At 39.7% G+C, this 12224-nt stretch overlaps 1 protein-coding gene across 1 annotated transcript; it reads right to left on the bottom strand.

Annotated features, from left to right (window-relative positions):
* Positions 1-692: 692 nt before the first annotated feature.
* LOC147166391 (chymotrypsin-like elastase family member 3B) lies at positions 693-6325 on the bottom strand. The gene is made up of 10 exons (XM_086088360.1): positions 6159-6325; positions 5750-5922; positions 5185-5280; positions 4871-4959; positions 4689-4786; positions 3674-3802; positions 3423-3559; positions 2775-2917; positions 2193-2345; positions 693-1407 (listed from the first exon to the last, which is right to left on the bottom strand). Exons 3-10 carry the CDS (start codon positions 5225-5227, stop codon positions 1390-1392), a joined length of 810 nt encoding a protein of 269 aa, XP_085944486.1. The 5' UTR covers positions 5228-5280; positions 5750-5922; positions 6159-6325; the 3' UTR covers positions 693-1389.
* Positions 6326-12224: the final 5899 nt, after the last annotated feature.

The raw sequence follows: 12224 nt of genomic DNA, 5'->3' as shown, positions 1-12224 counted from the left end.
GAGGAGGCTAACCTTTGACTTTTGGAACGCTGTCTCCATAAAGGGCTTGTAATTACACACACACAAGCGCACAATACTGCCATCACTCCCTATGCAAGAATCCACACTTATCACTCATCCCATCCTTTTTAATGAGCGATGTTGATTGGGTGAGGTTTGCCTTGTTGGCACAGTCCATTTGGGGGTCAAAACGGCGACGGCGGCCCCCATAAAATGCATACAAGTCAAATGGTAGAAGTGTGTTAGCATGGTGACATCCGCCTTAAGACCCTTGATAATTTGGTGAGAGGTCACTGACTCTCAAAGACGGATGTTTAGTGAGTGTGTGTGACACTGACGATTTAAAAATATAATAAAATAGGACATTAGGATAAATGAAGCGTCCTCCAATAGTTGGAGAACAGTCTGCTGCCATCTATTGGTTGAAATGTCATAACACACCTTTTTTTGTGTGTGTCCCTGTTAGTTATATATACATATTAATATACTAGTTTATTTCATTACATAAAACATGGAACATAATGTACCGTAATAATAAACAATAATAAATCACAATTCAATTAAAAATAAGTATAAAAAAAAGATTTCACACTAATTATAAATACAATGATAAAAGCTTTAGTTTTAGTCATTACTGTCAAGAAAGAAATGCAGCATTTTTTTTTTTAAATAAATGTGTGTATTTTCAAAAATAAATATTTATATAATATGTTTTTTATTTGCTTCAAACATTTTTGGGGAAGAAATTACATTTTCCCCCCAGAAATAAATGCATAAGCAGAAAGAAGAGGTTGTATTTTTTTCCAGAAAAAAATGTATAGTCATTCCAGAGTTTGTTTTTTATATAATGTATATTTAAAAAAAAAAAAAAAAAATTTGTATATTATCAAGGGAAAAAATGCGTATATTTTCCAGAGAGTAAAAAAAAAGATGTATTCCAAAAAATTATGTTACATATATTTTGGATTTAATAATAATAGTTCTTGCATGAAAATTCTAGTAAATGTGTATCCTATATCTTCAATTTGTCTGATATTTTTAATAAAAAAAATCATATTTTTTTTTGTTTGTTTTTGTTTTATTAGCATCAGCAAAACTGAGCTTCCGTTATCACGTTTCACATTACTAATGACAACAAAAGTCACATTTGTTGCTCGTCATGCTGTTAAATAAATAACAAATAATATATTATTAAATAAAAGCTATTCAATATTTGTCTTGTACCCGGTAGTACCTTCATTTACCCCAAAGGGAAAACAACCTTATATTTTTGTAATGAATGATGTTCTGTATTCAATGAAATACAAAAAAAATTGGGGGGGGGGGTGTTTTTGTCCTGGAAAAAAAAATTCTAGAAAAAAAGGTTTCCTAATTTCCATTTATGCATCTTCAGTAGCGCCGCATCACCTGAGGAGACATGATTCTTACTCAATTTCAACTTTTTTATTTATTTATTTAATTTACTTTCGGTCTTGGAATCACAGATGGTAGACTCACGAATCATCATCAGCAAACTTTGTGAGACTTCAGCTCAGTGGGCATCGAATGGATTAACTTAGTTTAAAAAAAAAAGTGTGACGATGAGAAAAATATTAAAATATATTTGAAATAATAACGTAATAATAAAAATGATTACATTAAATAACTAAAATTAGGAAATAAATACATGATAAACATAAATAATACATGGAAATAATGAATTAAATGCATAAAAAAAGATATATGAAGTGATCAAAAATAAAATTGGACTATTATTATTAATATAATTACTATTATTATGTGGATTAAATATTCCTACACGGGCCATAATTGTAACTGATGTAGTTCAAAGTTTAACCAGTAGGTGGTAGCAGACTCTTATTTGTGGTTTATCCTGTCCCCTCTCAATGGTGTCTGCAAAAGGGTGAGTCCTACTTTTTCTTAGTACTTTTCTTTTACAAGTAGTTTACATATTTTGGCACTTGTATGACAGTTACTAATTTTTAAATGTGTTTGTCTTCGTATTTCCTGACTCAGAAACTCATGTCTATGCTCACTGAGCTGATGTCTCATGAGCTTTGCTGACATTATATGATTGATTTTTGTTGTTGTTGTTGAAACTCCAAATTGTATCAGTGCTATATTTGTTCATAAGAAAAATGTTACAATTTGCAAATATGTCCTGGAGGTTGTGAATGCGTGTGCCGACTTACGTCGTTGAGCCATTGGGCAAAGGCGGAGGTTCGAGTGAAGACGGTTGGCTTCTTAGACTCGTTGCACACTCGTGATGACACAAAGCTGGTGACGCCTTGCACGTACCAGCGGCTGTCCTCGCCCTGACAGTTGAGAGGACCGCCGGAGTCGCCCTAACAAAAAATAAAAAATAAAATAAAAGACCGGAAGTGCTTACAGGTGGAAGGAAGTCACAATTCAGTCTCTCAAGTCTTCACCTTCAAGTTAAAAAAATAAAAAATAAAAAATAAAAATAAAAAATCAAACAAGTCGAGTCAAAGTTACTGTACATTAAATGATGTTAAAAATGATTTAGGTTCCAATGGTTTGCAAGATCTTGAACGTGTATAGACTGAGTCCTAATCAGTGATTGGATGGCAGAGCACTAGTCAGCCTGCTTGCAAGTCAGCGTTCTCAAGTCAAATTTAAATCATGATTTCCAAATCCAAGCCAAGTCGAGTCTTTCATCAGTTTTAGCCAAGCAAGTCCAAACCCTAAAATTGGCAGCTCAAGTCAGTCGTTGGCTTCCCCCCCGATTGTAACCGACGGCGTCCTTAACGTACATTACACCCCGACACAGCGTCTCCGCCGGCGCAGATCATGGTGGTCTTGACGTTGATGCCCCACCAGTCGCTCCGACTGCACACGCTGTACTGCACCACGGGCAGCAAAGCCTGTTGCAGTTTGGCCGGCATCGGACCGTGGCCTGAAAACAACAATTTAGTCTCATCAAAATGGCGAATTATCAAACTTCAAGCAATGACAAAAACTCAAATGACTAATTTTTGCGTCGCCCCTCTTTCGAAACAAAATGGCCGACTTCCTGAGTCTTTTTTGACATGGCTTTTTGAGACTTTTTGGGTGGATCATGATGGACATGCCCCTCAAATATCAGTTGCTCAACAAGCGTTGGTGACTGAAATGTAAAAATTGTGCAAAACCGAATTTCATGTTGTTAAGTCAAACTGCCTTTGCGGGCTGAATTTTCAAAACATTCTTACAAGTTTGTCTTTGAAAGACCCTTGGAAATTGCCAACATGAACATAAAATGGCAGCTTCAAAACAAAATGGCCGACTTCCTAAGTTTTTTTTGACATGGCTTCTTGAGACTTTTTGGTGGATCTCCTCATGATGATGGACATGTCTACTAAATTTCACGTATCTAAGTGAACGTGACGTCAGGAGCGGAATTATTCCAAAATGAGTCTTACTGTAAAGGTTGCCCCAGCCAGTGATGTAGCACGCAGCCCCGTGGGCGGGGATCTCGCCGGCCGGCGGGAGACAAGCCGGGCTTATGCTGTCAGTCATGATGGGACTCTTATCCAGCTTCAGCAGGGCCAGGTCATTGCTAATAAAATAAGACAGGTAAGCTTTTAACATTACTGTACCGAAAGGTCAAATTTGACCCATTTTGACAGCAATTAAAAAAAAAATTTTTTTTTAAATGTTAGGGCAAACTCACCCGTCGCCTACATGGTCGATGTCCCATTTCGGGTGGACGACGATACGCAGGATGTCGCGGATCTGCTCCGTACCTTCCTGTTGGCTCATGTCGTGTTCGCCGAGCACCACGCGGTAAATGTCCCCCGGCCTGAAAACACCAACTCAACTTAAGAGCACTTAAACATATAAAAATAAAGACAGTTAAACACTAAAACAATGCGGAGTCTCATGCTGAGTCGAAAGCCAAAGAAGGGAAAGTCATCTCCCCCATTTTTTTTTTTTACAATAATATGTTCTATCCAGCTCCACCAGTTTAAATACAGTGTTCTGGTTAATATTGCATTAGTGGAATATGAGTTAAGCAGTTTTTATCAATATCAGAAGGCAACCATTTTTGCCACTTTTGCTGTCTAGTGAAAATGACATCACAGTTGCTTAGGTCTCAGTGTTCTGTCCCCACTAGATGTGTGTCATTGTTCTATCCAGCTAAACAGGCCGTTAACAGACGAGATGTTATTTGTATTAACCAGAATACCATATTTAGACTAGTGAGCTCACATACAATATATTCTTGTCAAGAAATGTTTGAGGTTGACTTCCTTGTTAAGACGAGTTTTGTTTTTGGGCAGTGAAGGGGTCTTGCCTAACGTTTAATGAAAGGTCATTTCAAAGGGAAGGACTGTCATCTGCAAAGCAGTGAAAGGTGCTTTCTAAAGCTGAAACCCAGGGCTGGCAAATGCAATGAAAAGAACAGGGGCCCCAAGCCTGAGCTCTGAGGAACACCATACGACAGTGGGGCAAAGTCGGACTCAGAGCTGACAAAGAACGGACCGTCGGACACGACTAAAATTTTCAGCTACTGGAGGTACAATCAGAGCCGTAATGCAAGTAGGATGGTCAAACATTATATAATTTCAGCGATTTTTTTTTTTTTCAAAGAACACAGAGACCCCTGAATTTCTTTTTTCTTTTTTTAAATATGCTGCAAGTGGTCTGATGTCATACTTGACACGTCAAATGACGGGGTCGCTCACCAGATGCAGTGCCCGGCCGTCAGCACCCAGCGAGGCGCTATCAGAGTTCCTCCGCACGTGTGGTGGTAGCGGCTGCCGTGCTTCACCTGCAGGGAGATCTGAGAACAAAAAATTGCTTGCAGTGATTTATATCACTTCCGTTAGGTTTGAAAGACATTGCTTTTTTTTTTTTTTTTTTTTACCTGCCAGGGCCAGCTGTGAGGGCGAGCATCCTCTCCGTTTACCACCCGATCGGTGTTCGGCTGCACTCCTGGTGTACCACACCCAAGCGCTGACAGAATGAAGACAAGAGGACATCTTAGAACTTTGGTAAAACACACCAAAAAAAACAACAACACTTTTTAGTTGCTAATAAGTAGGCATGTACAGATTGAACAATAAGGGGTTTAAAGATTGACCCCTGGGGAACTCCACAGGTCATAGCCATTTAATCTGAGACATACAGAAATGACCAAATTGTAGTATGCCGTGTTGTGCTTCAGTGACTATGACTCACCCAAAGCTACTTGCAGGACGAGGAGACCCAGTATCGGCAGCATGATGATTTCTGTCTGTCGATCTCTTCTCAACTCGCGCTGCAGTCTTATTATACCTTTATCCACCACCCACCCCCACAAAACATGTGGCTATCAGGATCTGTCCACATGGGAAGAACTTCCTGTTTCACAGATGGTTGGATTAATTTTGGGGATTTGGATACAGCTGCTCCTATCGTATACAAACAACGTGCCATGTGAAGCCACACCATTAGGTACACCTGCGCAATTGAATGCAGCAGAAGAGCTGTGTCTGCAATTTCCTTTAAAAGCGTATTCTATTGCATTTATTGCATTTCTAAATTATGATGACTAAATTATGATGACTATGATTATATTATTGACAGTAAACATTGAGTTGAAGAAATTGTGGGGGGGTTTTGTTAACTGATCTCAAAGTATCCAAGAGCAATAACAACAACAAAAAAGCCAAACATGAATAAAGCATAAAAAGGAATCATAAATATTTTCCGCATCAGATAGGGGACATCTCCTTGCTCAGGTTTCGCTACTTTCCCCACTCACCACCATCTTGCCGCCTTGAAAGTGCAGGTCAAAGGTGGGCTCCACAAGTCCATGACAAGTGGGAAAAGTCCATCTGCTGCTGCAGGAAGCCGGTGAGGCTCTTCATGCATTTTCAATGTGAGCTCGTAAAATCTTCTTTTGCACTTTGCATGGTGGGGAAGCGCCAGCAAGACCTATCGGTGGGAGGTAAACACTCAAAATCATCATTTCATATCACTTTGTGACACTAAACTATCTCATTTATTTGATATTTTATAATCAATTCATTACCTGCAGCATTTTTTAAATCGTTATTTTACTTCTGTATTTATTGTTTCAATTATGTATTACGACGGCGTATTAGGGCCACGTATACAATTTGCGACTTTATGAAGTGGCAAATTTGCAAGAAAAGTACTCAGAAACTTACGAGAAATACACGTAGCGTAGCTAGAGTCCAATGTGAGGATTCGTTGGTGGTTAATGGCACACTGTTCATAAAATAAAAAGGCAGGATGGAGACTGATTCATTCTTAACTTTAACTTTACTCCTCACACACGGCAGCGTGAGCGACAACACTTCCTGATCCTCTATCAGCTGACTAACACTAACCAATCAGAAGCTAGCGAACGGAGAGCAGCAGATTCGACATTAATTTAACTACTTCTATAAATAAATAAAAATACCAGAATGTATGAATGTGTAAATAATAATTCTGGAAACATAAATGTACATTAAATATACATTTTAACAAATTAATTTAAATTCTTGATCGTCCGAGTGTGGACCTTCTCAAAGGGAGGCGTCTTTGTCGCTGGCAGTACCCAACGCTTCAAAGTGTGAATGCTTAACATGATATGGTTAATCTCTGCTAAAGCAATTACTATCTTCTTATTCATAAACTCGCAAATTTGCCACTTTAGAAAGTATATTACCCCACCTCTAAAAAAAAAAAAAAATACACACACCCACACACAGAGCATCCTTCTGCTGTGACCACCAAACTTAAAACCTGATGTATTTTTTTATTTTTTTATTTTAACGACTTTCCCTCCTTCAGTTACATTTGGAAGATCCAAGAAGAGGCCTGCTGTATGCACAATCTGGAGGCAATTGTTCACGCCTGGCCGAGATGTGCGTTTCTTCTTTCTTTCTTTTCTTTTTTTTTTTTTAATATGGCTCTCCGGGGAGGACGGTGAATGTGGATAAATTTCCTGGTTTTATGAGGCAAATCAAAGCAACGTTGCCTCCACCGACGACTTCTTGCCGGTGACCGCGTGTCTGCTTGAGGGACATTTAAGAAGCAGTCGTTTTTGCAACACTTCCACGGCTCAGCACTCAAGGATTCGAAGCTGCTTTTTGGCGTAAACAAAAAAGCTTGGTCATTTAGCGTTCAACATCTGTCTTGAATATCTACTTCCGATTTGGGAGAGTTCCATTTGAAGGGTTTCCCCCAAAATGGCCAACTTCCTGTTCCTGTTCAATTTTGGACATGACTTTTTTGTCCCTCCTGTTATGAGATACGTGTATACAAACTTAAATACTGTATGCTAAAACTGGTGTTTTTGTTTTCTTTTCCCCTTCTAACTTTCCATGGGGTTCTGCCAAGTACGAATTGGTTGAGCCACTCTAAAAAACAATTGGGTCAAAAATAATCCAATTTGCGTCCAAAATGGACCCATCATTGGGTCAATTTGATTTGCTTGCTTTGGACAAAACAACTGTTTTTGGAGTGTTAAAACCAATTTGGCTGACTTCTTGTTAAATTGGGTCCTAGAGACTTTAAAAAAATATATATATATTTTTTAAAATCTGTCCTGTGTGTACCAAATTTCATCCCGCGTGCTGAAACTCATGTTGGGGGATATGTTTTTTCTGATAATTTTTCATGGGGTTCGACCAAGTAAGAAACGGCAGAGTTACTCTAAAATCAGTTGGGTCAACAATACCACAATTTGGGTCAAAAACGGTTCAATCCAGTAGTAAGGTCAATTTGGCCCAACGTGCTAGGTCAAATTGGGTCATTTGGTGTATAACAACCCCCCAAAAAATTGGGTTTTTAGGTTGTTTTGTTAGGTCATGTAATGTCATGGTCCACTTTAAAACAAATTATTTTATGTTATTTTTTTCCTGTTTTTAGAGTCTTCAAACTAATATGGCTGACTTCCTGTTAAATATTTTCCATGGGTCCATGGGACTTTTTTTTGTGGGTCCTGTTATGAAACACGTCCACCAAATTTCATGGTGACTGATAAAACTGGTGATGGGGGCAGATTTTTTTATTTTATTATTATTTTCTTGTTGGTGGTCCAGAGTGAATTTTGACTTTGGACAAAAATACCAAGGAAAAAAAAAAAGATTGCATAATGAAGATGTTTAAATGTTGGCTGAAAGCAGACAGCTCGTACATCAATGCAGGACTTAAAAAGGTATCCTATTCCAAGACGTAACATTTTACGACTTTTATACATTTCAAACAGCTGGAAAAATGTGTAAAATCAAGTGAAGCCCTCATAAGCTCCCTGCACTCGATTGTACTTTATTCGCTGTAAAATAAAAAAATAAAAAAATAAAGAGTTTCCCATGGAGACGTTGCGGTGGTGGACAGTGTTAAATCATTCCTTCCGAAGAGGAATAGTGAAGCGGGATAAAAGATGGATGACGTGCCAGCAGCCTGTGCGGCGTTTAGGGCCAACGTTCTCCGCCGGTCGCTCGCAACGCTGCCAATTAGACCTTGGCAACATAAATCACACTTTAGGGCTGCGTGTCATCAAGCCGACCAAACGCAGACTTGCACTGCCACAAAAACACGCCGCATACGGTTAACCGGCACTATTTCGCAGTTCACCTTCAGCGTCCCGCTATATCGCCGATTTTTAACTGATCCTTTTTTTTTTGGTGTGGTTTTACAGCACTGTAATCAGTGAACCTCCATTTTATGGGGGTTCCATGAGTGCCAAAAATATGTCGTTGCGCCTATTTCTTATGTCTATGGGCGTATGGCGTGACATATGTCTGTGTTTATCGAACGCTGAACTGTCCTCGTGCCCACGCTAGGTGTATATGTACGTGCCTATGATGGTTGTATATGCTACGTGTATATGCTACGTGTCTATGCTAGGTGTATATGCTACATGCATATGCTACGTGTCTATGTGCGCGTTTATGCTAGGTGTATATGCTACATGCATATGCTACGTGTCTTTGTACATGTCTAAGCTAGGTGTATATGCTACATACATATGCTACGTGTCTATGTGCGTGTTTATGCTAGGTGTATATGCTACATGCATATGTTACGCGTAAATGCTACGTGCCTATGTACATGTCTACGCTCGTTGTACATGCTACGTGTAAAGGAGTCGAAGACGGCATGCTACGCCAGCTCCAATCGACAAAGTACGTTACGTCCCATTAACGTACTTTAACGTAACATACTTTGTCGATTGGAGCTGATGTAGCATGCCGTCCGCATATACACTTAGCATAGACACGTAGCATATACACGTAGCATATACACCCATCATAGGCACGTACATGTACACGGACACAAGGACAGTTCAAAGGTCGATAAACACTAGGGTGACCATATACCCATTTAAAAAATTGCAAAAAGAGGACACTTGCTAAGAAAAAAATGGTCTGTCCTTCCAAAAAGAGGACGTTTGGTAATAAACACAGACATATTTCACGTCACACGCCGATAGACATAAGACATAGGCACATTGGCGCATCGACATATTTTTGGCACTTATGGAATCAGATACCATTTTTCACTGGGGATGCATTTCCTTGTAAATGCCGTAATAACCATCCTGCTATTTTGTTTAATATCTGCATTTTTGAATTGGTTTTTGTGCTCATTTCTGCAAAAAAAAAAATCCGGTCTTGGGTCGTGCTACAAAAATAAAAAATAAAATTTACAAAAGCTTTCCCACAAAGCAATACAGTCTTAATCGTGTCCGATTTCAAATTGATTCCACGCAAGAATGTGGAGCAATTTTCTGTTGAGTTCAACATTAAGATGTCAATCGACTATTGGGTTGAGCTCATTTCACCCCGGGAGGGGGGAGACGGGACTGGGGCATGCCCCAAATGAAATGCAATATTTTAGCTTGTTAAGTTTTGGTTCAAGTCGAGTTGTTTCAATCCTCCAGAGTCTTGTTCTGGAGCAGGAATAATGGCGGGCTTCTTTTCAGCAGGCAGATCAAACGTGAATAAAAAAAAATTAAACGCCTTTTGAGGTTCCGAAAAGACGACACAGGCGTCCAAGCTGGTAATTGTCGCTGATAGATGAAGGAAACCCAATTCCAAAATAAGCGCGGCCCCCCACTGGGGCCGAGCAGGGGTACGCCGCCCCCGCCAACCTCATCTTTTATTACAGCTTCTCTGTTTAATGATAAAACGTCAACACCTCGGCCACCTGCTGGACACTTTACGTTTTACTGGTAATCCACTCCACTTCAGGCCGCTTGCCAGCCAGCCACCCTCCCCCGCCCGGCATACCGAGTCTGCCCTTCCTAATAGAAACCTCATTGTGGGAATTAAAAACAGTTTAAGGTTGCATCAGGAGCCCGTGATCAATAAAATATTCACGTGTAGACTGTTTCACCGCCACGTCACACGGACTTCCGGCTGGCAAAAGCTCAAGAATTCAAATAGTAAACAAACCCTTTTTTTGTCATTTGGGAAAAAAGGAGAAATAGCTTAAATAATGTTTTTGACCTTCTTTTCTACTGCCATAGTTGGAATGTGTCATTGGACAAGAAGATGTTACGTGAGGGGGGATTGCTTGCAAGTGAGACCCAAAGTTTGAAATGTGTATTTCAACAGAAGTTGGATAAAAAATACAGGCATACAGCACGCTTTTGCGATTAATCAGATCCAAAAAGGTCGAACAAAAGTAACTTGAACCAAAATCAAAGCGATATCTCCCATAGGAAATAATGGAAATCCAATTAATCGGTTCTAGACAGCCAAAAATATGAACAAAAGAAGCACTTTATAGAAAACAACTATAGTTCAAGATATAGAAAACAACCTGAAATATAAATGACAAGTGAAACGAATAAATTAGCATTAAACAACACGTTAAGCTTTTATTAAATGCAAAATTTATGAAAACATTTCAATGGAAAAGTCTTCCCAAACTAATAATAATGACACAAATATCCACTGAATGGGCTTCACTCAAATACCAAAGCCAGCGCCCAGGCGAGTAGTAAAGAAAAGATGATACAATTCGGCAAGTTCACAACACTTACAAGAAAACACACAAAGTTGCCAAGTCTGGAGTGGACCATTTCCGATGAATGAAAACAGAATTGGGACAAAATTCTCGAGCCAAGATTCCACTGCACATGATTATTTAGCGAAAAGCTAATTTACCGACGTTCCTGTTGCCCGGATTAATGGCACACTACTGACACTGAAATGGATCCACTGATCTGTATATATTACTGGATAGCTGATAGCCCGTACATGCCCGTGCAAGCTGTTGAAGCCACAGGGCGGCCATCTTACCACTCCCATCTCACGAGCATACCGTATTATCAACTATATGTTTTACGTGCAGATTAGACATAGGCTCTTAGAATAGGGCCGGGGGCGGGGGTGGGAGGATTTGTGGGCGGGGTGGTCACTATTTTTTAACAAGTCGACGGTATGTGCTGCTTTGAAGAGCCCCTTTTGCTATTATCGCTCAGTTCCATAGACCCCAGTATTAGATTTGGCAAAGGCATCTTCTGTTGAATTACAGTTATAATTCTTTAATAGAAAATACACAAGTTTCCTCCTGTAAACATCATTAAGCATATCATTTATACATGTATTTAAGGCAATGTCCGGTCCGCTTGTTTATGTTTAACAAATTCAAAACAAAATAAACCACGCTGTCTACTGTCTCAAGTGTTCTCCAATTCCGATCGGCCGTATGCCGAGAAACGTTTCTTGGCAGGAGCAATATGGCGGTCTCGCGGCTTCAAAAGGCCTATCAGCTATCCAGTTAAATACAGATCAGTGAATGGATCGCACGCTGTAGAGCGGACGTTAGCGAGCAGGCTAGCAAGCATGCTTACTGAATGCCAAGCCAACTCAACATTTTATGCATATCTGTGGCAAAATGTTTTCCACCAACCCAATGATGGCGGTTCAGTTTCCAGTGTGTTCTTTTAGAAGTGGCTACTACGCCCCATCAGGCAGTCTTATGATCTTCTCTGTACAACTATTCATGAAATCCACTCAATTTAACCTCCTCAGCCACAGGTTCCGCTGGATTAATTCCGCTTTTCCGAAGAAATCGGAGAAAAATACCTCAACATTTTGGCGGCGCAACAAGTTTTTTGTCATTGCTTTCAGTTGATGTTGAATTCTGCCACCTGCAATACGCCTGTTTTACGCCCCATGTTTACGTGACTGAAATGAACCAAGATTTGTGCTACCTTTACGCTCTGCATCCAATTGGCCGCCATATTTAAGACGTTGCGGCCGGGGGGA

This window comes from Leptonotus elevatus, chromosome 11, assembly GCF_054856555.1.
Source record: "Leptonotus elevatus isolate MCC_2025b chromosome 11, RoL_Lele_1.0, whole genome shotgun sequence".
Taxonomy (NCBI): domain Eukaryota; kingdom Metazoa; phylum Chordata; class Actinopteri; order Syngnathiformes; family Syngnathidae; genus Leptonotus; species Leptonotus elevatus.
Note: the sequence above shows the minus strand (reverse complement) of the source record. Positions and strands in the feature narration are given on the sequence as shown.